A 17,970-nucleotide genomic window follows, 5' to 3' on the forward strand; every position below is an offset into this window, starting at 1 on the left:
GCGGAGTCCCTTCATCAGTAGCTGTGATGGTCACTTTATACTCGGACGCGCGCTCTCTGTCTAGAGGACCGTTAACAACTAAAGTGTAATAATTCTTGTACGAGTTCTGAACTTTAAAAGGAACAGAGCCCTCAATCTTTAAGGTTACCAGTCCGTTTTTACCAGCATCATTATCAGTTACAGTTATCATTCCAACCATTGTGTCAATCGGAGCATCTTCTTTTACAGAGCTCACTAGAGACGTCACTGAAATCACCGGTATGTTGTCATTGACATCTACGATTTCGACCAATACTTTACAGTGTGCAGCTCTGGGGTTATTACTTTTATCTTTCGCTTGTACTCGAAGTTCAATTGCATTCCTTTGCTCGTAATCTACATCTTTTTGTACAGTGATTTCTCCTGTATCTGGGTTTATTGAGAATGCATCGACATTTTTGTCTTTGTTAACAATTGCATAAGTTATTTCACCATTTACGCCCTCATCTAAATCAACAGCTTTAACATTAATCACGTGAGTACCAATTGCCGCATTCTCAATTGTTCTGGCTTTATACAAAGACTTACTGAAAACAGGAATATTATCATTAACATCGACAACGTTAATTATGATCTCTGTTGCGCCAGATTTAGGAGGTTTTCCTCCGTCTACAGCGGTCAGTGTGAGCTGGATCACAGGCTGTTTCTCTCGATCTAAAGCTTTTTGCAGCACTAACTCAGCAGACACACTCTGATCTCCTTCACCCTGTACATCCAGAGAGAAATGTTCGTTTGGACTCAGTTTGTAGCTCTTTAAAGAGTTACTGCCCACATCCGCGTCAAACGCGCTCTGTAATGGAAATCTCTCCCCTGGAACAGTTGATTCGGTAATATTTAGATGTGTTATTGATGTCTGGAATGTGGGTGCATTATCATTTATATCAATTACATTTATTTCAAATCTATATACATTCATTGGAGAGCTAATCATGGCTTCTAAAGGCAGCGAACATTTCATATTCTGCTCGCATATTTCATCTCGATCAATTCTCTCTCTGACATGGAGAATTCCAGTTTTTGAATTTACATCGAAATACCTCTTGTTCGGTCCCGGAACTATATGAAACCCTCGTACCTCAAGATCTTGAATATTCAGATTAAAATCCTTCACCAAATTCCCAACTGTAGTTCCTGGGTTTGCTTCCTCAGACACGGAATAGACAAACTGTCCGCCCGTTATATTCCAAAGCCGACACAGAAAGAACACAGAAAGCCAAAACCGAGATTTTGATCTCCCTTTGGATTCCATTGCCTCTAAATCTTCTGGATATGACAAAATCATAAAAATCCGATAGCATAGTCGCTGAGGAAATGTTCACACAAAACCACGCACGACAGCAGCTTCCTGACACAATGGCGAATTCTGAACAAAGCCTCTCTGCTCGGGAAGCGACGAAACGAGGCGGAGCTTATGGAGATGTGGAAATTCTCTTGTAAAATGGAAGGCTAGTGACATCGTGCGGACAAATTCAAACTTCAATGTTTCTAAATCAAATAAAATATTTAGAAGTTTAATCTATCAGTTATAAAAGCATAAACAATTTAAAAAAAATATACGTTCAAAATGGCAAAAGTGTCCACGTCATACTTGCTAAGTATAACAGTGGCATCGAATGCACACACTGAACAAGGTAATACATAAAAAAAAAAACTTAAAGTAAACAAAACAGGATAAGAAGACCTGGAACATAAATATAGTCATAATATTTTCAGCACCACGGACAGAGTGCACTATTGCAAATGACCAAAAAACTGCACTCTAAACCAGTGCGCAACAGCAATACAATAGTTTTGGGAGAAAAGGCTAATGTTCACAATTATTTTCCCCTCAGTCTTAATCTAAAGTAGATACTGAATTAATGATATACAGCACAAGGAGTTCAAGAAATGGCAGCTCTGAACCAAAGCAAATAGATGAATAAATTTTCCTCACTTTCAATAAAAAAATCTTACCTTCTCTTTATTAGGGAGTGTTTGTGTTCTGGTAAAAGTGTCTCCTCCATTAATACTGATCAGTTCTGCATCTGCATGCGGAAATTGCGCAGGGAAAACCACTACGTCACTCTTCAGTGTGTCCGAGCTAAAACACACGTCATACTGCTGAGTAGCTTTGGAGTAAGACCAGCTCCCGTCAGGGTGTGTGGTGATCATCGGGGCGCTGTACCTGCCCAAACTGCCGTCTGTCCTGTGGCATTTTACAGCTATCAAACTGATGAGGCTCAGTAAAAAGATGACAGACACACACACAATGGCGATCAGCAAATACAGATTTAAATCCGAGAAACTCTCCTCCTTTATCGGCGCGTGTCTGAATGGAGTCTTGACGTCACCTGCGCTTTCAACAACCACAACATCAATAGACACAGTCGCTGACAGTGAGGGCTCTCCGTTATCACAAACCAAAATGACCAGCGGGTGAGTTTTCAGGTCATTGTCACTCATTCTCCTCTTAGTCCTGATCTCGCCGCTGCTGGTTCCGATTCGGAACAGATTGTTTCCTTTGGGTTCAGAGATGTGGTAAGACAGCAGCGCATTGTAACCAGAATCTGCATCTACAGCCCTGATCTTGGCCACAAAGTAGCCCGCGTCAGCAGAATAAGGAATGTTCTCCGTGTTAACGGAACCGAGCTCGGAATAGGGCGCGAGAATCCCGGGACTGTTGTCATTCTCATCCAGGATAAACACATTTACAGTCACGTTACTGCTGAGCGGAGGAACACCAGAGTCTGTGGCCTGAACTTTAAACTGAAACGTTTTGATCTCCTCATAGTTAAACGACTGTAAACTGTGTAAATCTCCACTGTCAGAGTTTATGTTGATCATGGATGTCACCGGGCCGCTTTTAGAGCTTTCTAGTAAAGAATATGTTATCCGGGCATTATCACCTACGTCAGGATCTAAAGCAGATACTGTATGAATAACAGCTCCAATCTGACTGTTCTCTTTCACATAAACATTAATGACGGGCTCTGGAAAGCGCGGCGCGTTGTCGTTCACATCAGAAACGTGTACAGCAATGACACTGGTGCTGGAGAGAGGCGGAGTCCCTTCATCAGTAGCGGTGATGGTCACGTTATACTCGGACGCGCGCTCTCTGTCTAGAGGACCGTTAACAACTAAAGTGTAATAATTATTGTACGAGTTCTGAACTTTAAAAGGAACAGAGCCCTCAATCTTTAAGGTTACCTGTCCGTTTTTACCAGCATCATTATCAGTTACAGTTATCATTCCTACCATTGTGTCAATCGGAGCATTTTCTTTAACAGTATTAACCAACGATGTTACAGAGATTTTTGGAACGTTGTCGTTAATATCTACAATTTCCAGTAGCACTTTACAAAGAGCCGCTCTTGGGTTATGCCCTTTATCTTTCGCCTGCACGCGGAGCTCCACAGCATTTTTTCTTTCATAATCTACATCACCTTTCACCGTAATCTCGCCAGTTTCCGGGTTTATTGAAAATGAATCGACGTTTTTATCATTATTGTGGTTAACTAAAGCATAAACAATCTGAGCATTTACGCCCTCATCTGGGTCGCTGGCCTGAACTGTAATAATGGAAGTACCAGGCGGCGCGTTTTCATTAACGCGAGCTTTATACAACGTTTTACTGAAAACAGGAATGTTATCATTGACATCCTGAACATTTACTATTATCTGCATTGTTCCTGATCTGGGAGGTTTTCCTCCGTCTACAGCGGTCAGTGTGAGCTGGATCACAGGCTGTTTCTCTCGATCTAAAGCTTTCTGCAGCACTAACTCAGCAGACACACTCTGATCTCCTCCGCCCTGTACATCCAGAGAAAAATGTTCATTTGGACTGAGCTTGTAGTTCTTTACTGAATTACTGCCCACATCTGCGTCAAACGCGTTTGGTAGAGAGAACTGCTCCCCTGGAAAAGCTGATTCTGAAATATTTAGGGTTGTCTTTGAGGTTAGAAATATTGGTGGGTTATCATTAACATCTAGTACGTTTATCTCAAATCTATATATATTCAAAGGCGAATTAACAATTGCTTCTAGAGGTAAAGAACACTTCACATTCTGTTCGCATAGCTCCTCTCGGTCTATTCTCTCCTTAACGTGAAGAACACCGGTCTTTAAATTCAAATCGAAATACCTTCTGTTGTTCTCCGACACAATTTCAAATCCACGTCTTTCAATGTCTTGTAAATTCAAGTTAAAATCCTTAGCTAAATTTCCAACTACCGTGCCTGGGTTTGCCTCCTCCGATATGGAATACACAATCTGCCCATCTGTAAAAATCCCAAAGCGAAGAAAGACACCGAAATATATCCACGGATTGAAAATGCGTCCCTCTGTTAAAGCCATTTTACAAAATCAGTGCCATGAAAGTCAAATAACTGAAATCCTCCGGCATGTCGGTATAACGTTTTCTGCTTAATCCACGAGCAGACTGTATCCGAGGACAATGGCGGAGGACTAACAAAGCCCTTACGCAGGACGAACGAAAAAGGAAAATAAGGAGGAGCCTCGCCATGCGCACACAACAGTCAGATACTGACATCGCGCGGACAATTTTGACCATCACATCAACAATCAAAACCAAGATATTATCTGTTTTTAAGTAATCATAAAATATCCAACAAACAAACAAATAAATAAATACATAAATAGATACATTGTAATTCTATCATTACTATAACTAAATCGACCAGAATAAAATAGTTATATAAAAAAGTTTGTTTCAACTGTATAGGAAATGAACGAATATTTAAAATGTCAATTAAAATATTAATTAAACATCACAAAGACCCACAAAACTATCTTGACTTTCAGAACATAGATGGAAAAAAGAGTTTGAAGATGAAACGTGTGTAACAGTAAGTTTGCGATGCAAACCTTTTATATTATTAAGCAGCTATAGTGGGTTTTTGGTAAATGTGTTTCCTCGTGCCAAAATAAATTATAATTGTTATTTTAACTTGTATTGCGCAATATAAATGTTATCATTCCAACAATGAGAAGGAGAAAAAAAGATTCATGAGTCTTTCATGTCTGAAACGCAGTGAAAAATATCTGCTATCTTGACGTTTGGATGAGCTGTGTTCAGCACCACGAACAGCTCCAATTCCACTTTAACAATAAAGCACGTAGAACAATGCTTGTCCACCACTATATGCAATCAATAAACAAAACACACGTATGTTTCACGTGTACTCTAAACAAAAAAACTATAAATAGTATTTTTTTTCTAACTAAATCATCAAGACGAGAGAGGATGCCAGTTAGACTTATAGCTCAAAAACGGAGCAAAAACCTAATTCACCAATAAAACAAAATATGTATTAACTTATCTTACCTTCTCTTTATTAGGGAGTGTTTGTGTTCTGGTAAAAGTGTCTCCTCCATTAATACTGATCAGTTCTGCATCTGCAGGCGGAAATTGCGCGGGGAAAACCACTACGTCACTCTTCAGTGTGTCCGAGCTAAAACACACGTCATACTGCTGAGTAGCTTTGGAGTAAGACCAGCTCCCGTCAGGGTGTGTGGTGATCATCGGGGCGCTGTACCTGCCCAAACTGCCGTCTGTCCTGTGGCATTTTACAGCTATCAAACTGACGAGGCTCAGTAAAAAGATGACGGACACACACACAATGGCGATCAGCAAATACAGATTTAAATCCGAGAAACTCTCCTCCTTTATCGGCGCGTGTCTGAATGGAGTCTTGACGTCACCTGCGCTTTCAACAACCACAACATCAATAGACACAGTCGCTGACAGTGAGGGCTCTCCGTTATCACAAACCAAAATGACCAGCGGGTGAGTTTTCAGGTCATTGTCACTCATTCTCCTCTTAGTCCTGATCTCGCCGCTGCTGGTTCCGATTCGGAACAGATTGTTTCCTTTGGGTTCAGAGATGTGGTAAGACAGCAGCGCATTGTAACCAGAATCTGCATCTACAGCCCTGATCTTGGCCACGAAGTAGCCCGCGTCAGCAGAATAGGGAATGTTCTCCGTGTTAACGGAACCGAGCTCGGAATAGGGCGCGAGAATCCCGGGACTGTTGTCATTCTCATCCAGGATAAACACATTTACAGTCACGTTACTGCTGAGCGGAGGAACACCAGAGTCTGTGGCCTGAACTTTAAACTGAAACGTTTTGATCTCCTCATAGTTAAACGACTGTAAACTGTGTAAATCTCCACTGTCAGAGTTTATGTTGATCATGGATGTCACCGGGCCGCTTTTAGAGCTTTCTAGTAAAGAATATGTTATCCGGGCATTATCACCTACGTCAGGATCTAAAGCAGATACTGTATGAATAACAGCTCCAATCTGACTGTTCTCTTTCACATAAACATTAATGACGGGCTCTGGAAAGCGCGGCGCGTTGTCGTTCACATCAGAAACGTGTACAGCAATGACACTGGTGCTGGAGAGAGGCGGAGTCCCTTCATCAGTAGCGGTGATGGTCACGTTATACTCGGACGCGCGCTCTCTGTCTAGAGGACCGTTAACAACTAAAGTGTAATAATTATTGTACGAGTTCTGAACTTTAAAAGGAACAGAGCCCTCAATCTTTAAGGTTACCTGTCCGTTTTTACCAGCATCATTATCAGTTACAGTTATCATTCCTACCATTGTGTCAATCGGAGCATTTTCTTTAACAGTATTAACCAACGATGTTACAGAGATTTTTGGAACGTTGTCGTTAATATCTACAATTTCCAGTAGCACTTTACAAAGAGCCGCTCTTGGGTTATGCCCTTTATCTTTCGCCTGCACGCGGAGCTCCACAGCATTTTTTCTTTCATAATCTACATCACCTTTCACCGTAATCTCGCCAGTTTCCGGGTTTATTGAAAATGAATCGACGTTTTTATCATTATTGTGGTTAACTAAAGCATAAACAATCTGAGCATTTACGCCCTCATCTGGGTCGCTGGCCTGAACTGTAATAATGGAAGTACCAGGCGGCGCGTTTTCATTAACGCGAGCTTTATACAACGTTTTACTGAAAACAGGAATGTTATCATTGACATCCTGAACATTTACTATTATCTGCATTGTTCCTGATCTGGGAGGTTTTCCTCCGTCTACAGCGGTCAGTGTGAGCTGGATCACAGGCTGTTTCTCTCGATCTAAAGCTTTCTGCAGCACTAACTCAGCAGACACACTCTGATCTCCTCCGCCCTGTACATCCAGAGAAAAGTGTTCATTTGGACTGAGCTTGTAGTTCTTTACTGAATTACTGCCCACATCTGCGTCAAACGCGGTTGGTAGAGCGAACTGCTCGCCTGGAATAGCTAACTCTGTAATATTTATTGCTGTCTTTGAGGCTAGAAAAATTGGTGGGTTATCATTAACATCTAGTACGTTTATCTCAAATCTATATATATTCAAAGGCGAATTAACAATTGCTTCTAGAGGTAAAGAACACTTCACATTCTGTTCGCATAGCTCCTCTCGGTCTATTCTCTCCTTAACGTGAAGAACACCGGTCTTTAAATTCAAATCGAAATACCTTCTGTTGTTCTCCGACACAATTTCAAATCCACGTCTTTCAATGTCTTGTAAATTCAAGTTAAAATCCTTAGCTAAATTTCCAACTACCGTGCCTGGGTTTGCCTCCTCCGATATGGAATACACAATCTGCCCATCTGTAAAAATCCCAAAGCGAAGAAAGACACCGACATATATCCACGGATTGAAAATGCGTCCCTCTGTTAAAGCCATTTTACAAAATCAGTGCCATGAAAGTCAAATAACTGAAATCCTCCGGCATGTCGGTATAACGTTTTCTGCTTAATCCACGAGCAGACTGTATCCGAGGACAATGGCGGAGGACTAACAAAGCCCTTACGCAGGACGAACGAAAAAGGAAAATAAGGAGGAGCCTCGCCATGCGCACACAACAGTCAGATACTGACATCGCGCGGACAATTTTGACCATCACATCAACAAATCAAAAGCAATATATCTGTTTTTGGTAATCATAAAATATCCAACAAACAAACAAACAAACAAACAAATAAATACATAGATTGTAACTATATCATTACTTCTGTAACTAAATCAACCAGAATAAAATAGTTCTATAAAAAAGTTTGTTTTAACTGTATGGGAAATGAACGAATTATTCAAAATGTAAATTAAAATATTCCTTAAACATCACAAAGACCCACAAAAATATATTGACTTTCAGAGCATAGATGGAAAAAAATGTTTGAAGATGAAACGTGTGTAACAGTTAGTTTGCGATGCAAACTTTTTATATTATTAAGCAGCATGTGTTTTTGGTAAATGTGTCACCTCGTTCCAAAAGAAAACAATTTTTATTTTAACCTGTTTTGTGCAGTATAAATGTTATCATTCCAACAATGAGAAGAAAAAAATCATGAGACCTTTCATGTCTGAAACGCCTCTGCTATCTTGGATGAGCTGTGTTCAGCACCACGAACAGCTCCAGTTCCACTTCAACAATAAAGCACGTAGAACAACGCTTGTCCACCACTATATGCAATCAATAAACTAAACACAAGTATGTTTCACGTGTTCTCTAAACAAAAAACAAAAAAAATTCTAACTAAATAATCAAGACAAGAGAGTGGATGCCATTGAGATGTGTAGCTCGAAATCGGAGCAAAAGCTTAATTCACAAATAAAACAAAATATGTATTAACTTATCTTACCTTCTCTTTATTAGGGAGTGTTTGTGTTCTGGTAAAAGTGTCTCCTCCATTAATACTGATCAGTTCTGCATCTGCAGGCGGAAATTGCGCGGGGAAAACCACTACGTCACTCTTCAGTGTGTCCGAGCTAAAACACACGTCATACTGCTGAGTAGCTTTGGAGTAAGACCAGCTCCCATCAGGGTGTGTGGTGATCATCGGGGCGCTGTACCTGCCCAAACTGCCGTCTGTCCTGTGGCATTTTACAGCTATCAAACTGACGAGGCTCAGTAAAAAGATGACGGACACACACACAATGGCGATCAGCAAATACAGATTTAAATCCGAGAAACTCTCCTCCTTTATCGGCGCGTGTCTGAATGGAGTCTTGACGTCACCTGCGCTTTCAACAACCACAACATCAATAGACACAGTCGCTGACAGTGAGGGCTCTCCGTTATCACAAACCAAAATGACCAGCGGGTGAGTTTTCAGGTCATTGTCACTCATTCTCCTCTTAGTCCTGATCTCGCCGCTGCTGGTTCCGACTCGGAACAGATTGTTTCCTTTGGGTTCAGAGATGTGGTAAGACAGCAGCGCATTGTAACCAGAATCTGCATCTACAGCCCTGATCTTGGCCACAAAGTAGCCCGCGTCAGCAGAATAGGGAATGTTCTCCGTGTTAACGGAACCGAGCTCGGAATAGGGCGCGAGAACCCCGGGACTGTTGTCATTCTCATCCAGGATAAACACATTTACAGTCACGTTACTGCTGAGCGGAGGAACACCAGAGTCTGTGGCCTGAACTTTAAACTGAAACGTTTTGATCTCCTCATAGTTAAACGACTGTAAACTGTGTAAATCTCCACTGTCAGAGTTTATGTTGATCATGGATGTCACCGGGCCGCTTTTAGAGCTTTCTAGTAAAGAATATGTTATCCGGGCATTATCACCTACGTCAGGATCTAAAGCAGATACTGTATGAATAACAGCTCCAATCTGACTGTTCTCTTTCACATAAACATTAATGACGGGCTCTGGAAAGCGCGGCGCGTTGTCATTCACATCAGAAACGTGTACAGCAATGACACTGGTGCTGGAGAGAGGCGGAGTCCCTTCATCAGAAGCTGTGATGGTCACGTTATACTCGGACGCGCGCTCTCTGTCTAGAGGGCCGTTTACTACCAGTGAATATTTATTTTTGTAAGTATTTTGTACTTTGAATGGTACAGAATCGCGTATTTTAAGAATAACAACACCGTTTTTAGCCGCATCCCCGTCTTTAACAGTTATCAACCCCACCATTGTATCAGCACCAGCGTCCTCTCTCACCGTTTCAGCGAGAGATGTCACTGATATTTCAGGTACATTATCGTTAATATCGAGAATTTCAATTAAAACTTTACAGTGAGCCACTCTTGGGTTTGGTCCTTTATCTTTTGCCTGGACACGTATTTCAATCGCAGCATATTCTTCGTAGTCTATATTGCCTTGGACAGATATCAAACCAGAGGTGGAATCTATAGCAAATGGAATTATGTTTTTGTTAGAGTCATGATTGAGAAGAGAATAAACTACTTCCCCGTTCAGACCCTCGTCTAAATCACTTGCGTGAACAGTTACAACTGATGTACCATGTGGCGCATTCTCACTCACACGAGCTTTATAAAGTGATTTACTAAATACAGGAATGTTATCATTTACATCCTCTACATTTACTATGATATCCATTGTCCCTGATCTGGGAGGTTTTCCTCCGTCTACAGCGGTCAGTGTGAGCTGGATCACAGGCTGTTTCTCTCGATCTAAAGCTTTCTGCAGCACTAACTCAGCAGACACACTCTGTTCTCCTCCGCCCTGTACATCCAGAGAGAAATGTTCATTTGGACTGAGCTTATAGCTCTTTACTGAATTACTGCCCACATCTGCGTCAAACGCGTTCTGCAACGGAAACCTCTCTCCTGGCAAAGCCAGCTCTGAAATATTTAGATATTTTTTCTCAGTGGCAAATGCAGGTGCATTATCATTTATATCTAAGACGTTTACTTCAAAACGATACATATTCAACGGAGAATTTACAATGGCCTCCAGTTCCAACACACATTTTGAGCTCCGTCCGCATATCAGCTCTCTATCGATTCTGTCTTTAACATGAAGTGTTCCCGTCTTTCGATTTAGGTCGAAATACCTCCCATTCTGACCTGAAACGATATGAAATCCCCGAGGCTCCAGATCGTTTAAATTCAGGCTGAAGTCCTTTGCTAAATTCCCGACAGTTGTCCCCGGGTTTGCCTCCTCCGACACGGAATACATAATCTGCCCATTAGAGAATTTCCAAATGCAAAAGAATACCATGAGAAAGATCGACGTCTTTTGTCGTTGTCGCACCATTGTATCTGTAATCCGTAACCATAGCCGTTTGAAAAATAAAAGGTCTTTTCAGAGGCAAGCACAAAACTGTGAATATCTAGCAAACACACACCGAAGACTGGAGAACAAAGCGCTCCGCAAGAAACAAAACCCTCCCCAAACAGGGAGGAGCTTTGCAAAACTGATGAAATGTGTAGACTCATAGTGACATCTTGTGGAAAAATATTAAATCAAATATATGCATGCTGTACAGCGGGTTCAAAAATGTTAATGCTGTTATAGAGACATTTTTTCTCAAGTCACATGGGAAGTGAATTATTATTAAGGCACGTTTTATTTATTACCTTATTTATACATTTTGTTTGTTTCAAAAAATGCTCAATTAACGCAACTACTTGAATTTCTCATTTCACCATATAGGCCTATCACCTCATGTTTACAGCTTGGTTTTTCCGTGTGCTTATTTTTCGTCTCTTCGTGTTTATCTACTACCAAAATTAAAGGGACGAAAAATAAGCATATGAAAAAAAATCAAGCTGTAAACATGAGATTTGACTAAAATAACCAATACGAATAAAGAATTGAGCCTAAAAATAAAATAAAATAAAATAAAATAAAATAAAATAAAATAAAATAAAATAAAATAAAATAAAATAAAATAAAATAAAATAAAACATTAAATACCACTGCAATAAGGGACACCCTCCTGACACGCAGACAGGACAAAATATATCGGACAGTAACAAGAGTGCCTATAAAACCGTGCTACACAGCTGCAGAGAGCGCAACCTTCAAACACAATGCGACAAAATCAATACAATCAATACAATTAGCTACTCAGGGAAATACGCATAAAGGAAAATATAATGAGGCCACAAAGAAGAGTAATGCTCTGAACATCACAAAACCCAATCTTTCATATGCTTAGGAATAAATGTTTTGCAACTAAGCGTCATTAAATGCTAATATCTTACCTTATCTTTATTTGGAAGTGTTTGTGTTCTGGTAAAAGTGTCTCCTCCATTAATACTGATCAGTTCTGCATCTGCAGGCGGAAATTGCGCGGGGAAAACCACTACGTCACTCTTCAGTGTGTCTGAGCTAAAACACACGTCATACTGCTGAGTAGCTTTGGAGTAAGACCAGCTCCCGTCAGGGTGTGTGGTGATCATCGGGGCGCTGTACCTGCCCAAACTGCCGTCTGTCCTGTGGCATTTTACAGCTATCAAACTGACGAGGCTCAGTAAAAAGATGACGGACACACACACAATGGCGATCAGCAAATACAGATTTAAATCCGAGAAACTCTCCTCCTTTATCGGCGCGTGTCTGAATGGAGTCTTGACGTCACCTGCGCTTTCAACAACCACAACATCAATAGACACAGTCGCTGACAGTGAGGGCTCTCCGTTATCACAAACCAAAATGACCAGCGGGTGAGTTTTCAGGTCATTGTCACTCATTCTCCTCTTAGTCCTGATCTCGCCGCTGCTGGTTCCGACTCGGAACAGATTGTTTCCTTTGGGTTCAGAGATGTGGTAAGACAGCAGCGCATTGTAACCAGAATCTGCATCTACAGCCCTGATCTTGGCCACAAAGTAGCCCGCGTCAGCAGAATAGGGAATGTTCTCCGTGTTAACGGAACCGAGCTCGGAATAGGGCGCGAGAATCCCGGGACTGTTGTCATTCTCATCCAGGATAAACACATTTACAGTCACGTTACTGCTGAGCGGAGGAACACCAGAGTCTGTGGCCTGAACTTTAAACTGAAACGTTTTGATCTCCTCATAGTTAAACGACTGTAAACTGTGTAAATCTCCACTGTCAGAGTTGATGTTGATCATGGATGTCACCGGGCCGCTTTTAGAGCTTTCTAGTAAAGAATATGTTATCCGGGCATTATCACCTACGTCAGGATCTAAAGCAGATACTGTATGAATAACAGCTCCAATCTGACTGTTCTCTTTCACATAAACATTAATGACGGGCTCTGGAAAGCGCGGCGCGTTGTCATTCACATCAGAAACGTGTACAGCAATGACACTGGTGCTGGAGAGAGGCGGAGTCCCTTCATCAGTAGCTGTGATGGTCACGTTATACTGGGGTGCGCGCTCTCTGTCCAAAGGACCGTTAACAACCAGAGAATATTTATTCTTATAGGTGTTCTGTATGCTAAAAGGTGCAGAATCGCGTATCTTAAGAACAACTGCGCCGTTTTTTCCCCCGTCTCCGTCTTTGACTGTGATCAAGCCCACCATTGTACCAGCAGTAGCATCTTCTCTCACCGTTTCAGCGAGAGATGTGACGGAAATTTCAGGTACATTATCATTAACATCAATGATTTCAACTAAAACTTTACAATGAGCAGCCCTTGGTTTTTGGCCTTTGTCTTTTGCTTGGACACGAATTTCTACGGCATTGCTTGCTTCGTAATCAATGTTTCCTACAACAGAGATTAGGCCACTGACAGAATCAATGGCAAAAGCGTTAGCAATATTTTCATCATCACTGCGTATAAATGAATAAATAATTTCTCCGTTCAGGCCCTCGTCAGCATCACTAGCGTGGACCGTGACAACAGAGGTTCCGGGGGGCGCATTCTCCATAATTCGTGTTTTGTAAAGAGATTTACTAAATACAGGGATATTATCATTCACATCCTCCACATTAATAATAATTTGTGATGTTCCTGATCTTGGAGGTTTTCCTCCGTCTACAGCGGTCAGTGTGAGCTGGATCACAGGCTGTTTCTCTCGATCTAAAGCTTTCTGCAGCACTAACTCAGCAGACACACTCTGATCTCCTCCGCCCTGTACATCCAGAGAGAAATGTTCATTCGGGCTGAGCTTATAGCTTTTTACCGAATTACTGCCCACATCCGCGTCAAACGCACTTGGTAAAGTAAATCTCTCGCCAGGGAAGGCTGATTCCGCAATATTTAGTTCTGTCTTTGGTGACTTAAAAGTAGGAGCGTTATCGTTTATATCTAAAACATTCACCTCCAGTCGATACATGTTTAAGGGCGAGTTAACAATAGCTTCCAATTCCAAAGAGCATTTGCTGCTCCTTCCGCATAACTGTTCCCTGTCAATTCTCTCTTTGACCAGGAGAACACCACTTTTCAAATTAACATTGAAATACCTCTTATTTGGCCCTGAAACGATTTGAAACCCACGAAGCTCTAATTCTTGAAGATTTAGGTTCACGTCCTTTGCTATATTTCCCACTGTGGTTCCCGGATCAGCCTCCTCTGATATCGAATACACAATCTGTCCATCGGTCATATTCCAAATGGAAAACGCTGCGATAAAACACATCCACGATTTAAATCCTCGTTTTGACATTTTCATAATTCCTTCAATAAAGCCGTTTCATCCATTCGGTATTAACCACACAACGCCGTGATTCCAGCTCCTGCGAAAACAGAGACAGTAATGTGGCCTTTCGCGAACAAAAGCCCCACGTGATAAACCGAGCCCTCCCTTTACTGAGGAGGAGCTTTGGAGGCGAGGTAAGAGAATACATCGGTCTCTGATGACACCGCGCGGACAAATGGAGGCGAAGTATATAATAATTCAGTGAAAAGAGACCCAATGTCTTTAAAACTGCCGTAGATGCATTTCAAAATTAATATTTTAGTCATATCATTGAACAGTAATGTAAATTGATGATTAAAATCTACCAAAATGTAACTGTATACTTTTGTTCATATTTGTAGGGTTTGTCAGTGCACACTGCATTACAATAAAAACAAAACTATGGAGAATTAAGTTGAAAATGCTGTACCATACGTGCCATTTTCCTGATAGGACGCAATATCTCATATCTTGATGCGAGGTGTTCAGTACCACAAACAGCTCCAAATACACATTGAGAATAAACCAGGTCAAATAATGCAATGTCCACTCTAAAACAACATTTTGCAACTTAAAGCTAAACTTTAAACAGAGAGGATACCAGATATGTAGCTCTATATAGGAGCAAAGACTCAATTTGCCACGAAAAAAAAGCACAACAAAACCCCAAAGTATACGTAACTTACCTTGTCTTTATTAGGAAGTGTTTGTGTTCTGGTAAAAGTGTCTCCTCCATTAATACTGATCAGTTCTGCATCTGCATGCGGAAATTGCGCGGGGAAAACCACTACGTCACTCTTCAGTGTGTCCGAGCTAAAACACACATCATACTGCTGAGTAGCTTTGGAGTAAGACCAGCTCCCGTCAGGGTGTGTGGTGATCATCGGGGCGCTGTACCTGCCCAAACTGCCGTCTGTCCTGTGGCATTTTACAGCTATCAAACTGATGAGGCTCAGTAAAAAGATGACGGACACACACACAATGGCGATCAGCAAATACAGATTTAAATCCGAGAAACTCTCCTCCTTTATCGGCGCGTGTCTGAATGGAGTCTTGACGTCACCTGCGCTTTCAACAACCACAACATCAATAGACACAGTCGCTGACAGTGAGGGCTCTCCGTTATCACAAACCAAAATGACCAGCGGGTGAGTTTTCAGGTCATTGTCACTCATTCTCCTCTTAGTCCTGATCTCGCCGCTGCTGGTTCCGACTCGGAACAGATTGTTTCCTTTGGGTTCAGAGATGTGGTAAGACAGCAGCGCATTGTAACCAGAATCTGCATCTACAGCCCTGATCTTGGCCACAAAGTAGCCCGCGTCAGCAGAATAGGGAATGTTCTCCGTGTTAACGGAACCGAGCTCGGAATAGGGCGCGAGAACCCCGGGACTGTTGTCATTCTCATCCAGGATAAACACATTTACAGTCACGTTACTGCTGAGCGGAGGAACACCAGAGTCTGTGGCCTGAACTTTAAACTGAAACGTTTTGATCTCCTCATAGTTAAACGACTGTAAACTGTGTAAATCTCCACTGTCAGAGTTTATGTTGATCATGGATGTCACCGGGCCGCTTTTAGAGCTTTCTAGTAAAGAATATGTTATCCGGGCATTATCACCTACGTCAGGATCTAAAGCAGATACTGTATGAATAACAGCTCCAATCTGACTGTTCTCTTTCACATAAACGTTAATGACGGGCTCTGGAAAGCGCGGCGCGTTGTCGTTCACATCAGAAACGTGTACAGCAATGACACTGGTGCTGGAGAGAGGCGGAGTCCCTTCATCAGTAGCTGTGATGGTCACTTTATACTCGGACGCGCGCTCTCTGTCTAGAGGACCGTTAACAACTAAAGTGTAATAATTCTTGTACGAGTTCTGAACTTTAAAAGGAACAGAGCCCTCAATCTTTAAGGTTACCAGTCCGTTTTTACCAGCATCATTATCAGTTACAGTTATCATTCCAACCATTGTGTCAATCGGAGCATCTTCTTTTACAGAGCTCACTAGAGACGTCACTGAAATCACCGGTATGTTGTCATTGACATCTACGATTTCGACCAATACTTTACAGTGTGCAGCTCTGGGGTTATTACTTTTATCTTTCGCTTGTACTCGAAGTTCAATTGCATTCCTTTGCTCGTAATCTACATCTTTTTGTACAGTGATTTCTCCTGTATCTGGGTTTATTGAGAATGCATCGACATTTTTGTCTTTGTTAACAATTGCATAAGTTATTTCACCATTTACGCCCTCATCTAAATCAACAGCTTTAACATTAATCACGTGAGTACCAATTGCCGCATTCTCAATTGTTCTGGCTTTATACAAAGACTTACTGAAAACAGGAATATTATCATTAACATCGACAACGTTAATTATGATCTCTGTTGCGCCAGATTTAGGAGGTTTTCCTCCGTCTACAGCGGTCAGTGTGAGCTGGATCACAGGCTGTTTCTCTCGATCTAAAGCTTTTTGCAGCACTAACTCAGCAGACACACTCTGATCTCCTTCACCCTGTACATCCAGAGAGAAATGTTCGTTTGGACTCAGTTTGTAGCTCTTTAAAGAGTTACTGCCCACATCCGCGTCAAACGCGCTCTGTAATGGAAATCTCTCCCCTGGAACAGTTGATTCGGTAATATTTAGATGTGTTATTGATGTCTGGAATGTGGGTGCATTATCATTTATATCAATTACATTTATTTCAAATCTATATACATTCATTGGAGAGCTAATCATGGCTTCTAAAGGCAGCGAACATTTCATATTCTGCTCGCATATTTCATCTCGATCAATTCTCTCTCTGACATGGAGAATTCCAGTTTTTGAATTTACATCGAAATACCTCTTGTTCGGTCCCGGAACTATATGAAACCCTCGTACCTCAAGATCTTGAATATTCAGATTAAAATCCTTCACCAAATTCCCAACTGTAGTTCCTGGGTTTGCTTCCTCAGACACGGAATAGACAAACTGTCCGCCCGTTATATTCCAAAGCCGACACAGAAAGAACACAGAAAGCCAAAACCGAGATTTTGATCTCCCTTTGGATTCCATTGCCTCTAAATCTTCTGGATATGACAAAATCATAAAAATCCGATAGCATAGTCGCTGAGGAAATGTTCACACAAAACCACGCACGACAGCAGCTTCCTGACACAATGGCGAATTCTGAACAAAGCCTCTCTGCTCGGGAAGCGACGAAACGAGGCGGAGCTTATGGAGATGTGGAAATTCTCTTGTAAAATGGAAGGCTAGTGACATCGTGCGGACAAATTCAAACTTCAATGTTTCTAAATCAAATAAAATATTTAGAAGTTTAATCTATCAGTTATAAAAGCATAAACAATTTAAAAAAAATATACGTTCAAAATGGCAAAAGTGTCCACGTCATACTTGCTAAGTATAACAGTGGCATCGAATGCACACACTGAACAAGGTAATACATAAAAAAAAAACTTAAAGTAAACAAAACAGGATAAGAAGACCTGGAACATAAATATAGTCATAATATTTTCAGCACCACGGACAGAGTGCACTATTGCAAATGACCAAAAAACTGCACT

The 17,970-nt window shown here is 41.4% G+C and overlaps 6 protein-coding genes across 9 annotated transcripts in view; all 6 read right to left on the bottom strand.

The window, feature by feature from the left end:
- The window catches only part of LOC307140227 (protocadherin alpha-C2-like), a gene marked incomplete at its 5' end in the record, with an annotated part of 201,324 nt that overhangs the window by 51,651 nt on the left and 131,703 nt on the right, over positions 1–17,970 (bottom strand). The gene's annotated exons all lie outside the window — the stretch shown is intronic.
- On the bottom strand, positions 1,975–4,371 carry LOC307140234 (protocadherin alpha-3-like; the record flags this gene model as incomplete). The annotated part of the gene is made up of 1 exon (XM_079839576.1): positions 1,975–4,371. The coding sequence occupies one exon, from the start codon at positions 4,369–4,371 to the stop codon at positions 1,975–1,977; it is 2,397 nt and encodes a 798-aa protein (XP_079695702.1).
- On the bottom strand, positions 5,354–7,741 carry LOC307139487 (protocadherin alpha-3-like; the record flags this gene model as incomplete). The annotated part of the gene is made up of 1 exon (XM_079838486.1): positions 5,354–7,741. The coding sequence occupies one exon, from the start codon at positions 7,739–7,741 to the stop codon at positions 5,354–5,356; it is 2,388 nt and encodes a 795-aa protein (XP_079694612.1).
- On the bottom strand, positions 8,689–11,067 carry LOC307139488 (protocadherin alpha-3-like; the record flags this gene model as incomplete). The annotated part of the gene is made up of 1 exon (XM_079838487.1): positions 8,689–11,067. The coding sequence occupies one exon, from the start codon at positions 11,065–11,067 to the stop codon at positions 8,689–8,691; it is 2,379 nt and encodes a 792-aa protein (XP_079694613.1).
- Positions 11,812–14,330, bottom strand: LOC307139489 (protocadherin alpha-3-like; the record flags this gene model as incomplete). The annotated part of the gene is made up of 2 exons (XM_079838488.1): positions 11,812–11,835; positions 12,021–14,330. The coding sequence occupies 2 exons, from the start codon at positions 14,328–14,330 to the stop codon at positions 11,812–11,814; spliced, it is 2,334 nt and encodes a 777-aa protein (XP_079694614.1).
- Positions 14,404–17,461, bottom strand: LOC307139491 (protocadherin alpha-3-like; the record flags this gene model as incomplete). The annotated part of the gene is made up of 2 exons (XM_079838490.1): positions 14,404–14,460; positions 15,089–17,461. The coding sequence occupies 2 exons, from the start codon at positions 17,459–17,461 to the stop codon at positions 14,404–14,406; spliced, it is 2,430 nt and encodes an 809-aa protein (XP_079694616.1).

This window comes from Gobio gobio, assembly GCF_949357685.1.
Source record: "Gobio gobio genome assembly, chromosome: 16".
Classification (NCBI taxonomy): Eukaryota; Metazoa; Chordata; class Actinopteri; order Cypriniformes; family Gobionidae; genus Gobio; species Gobio gobio.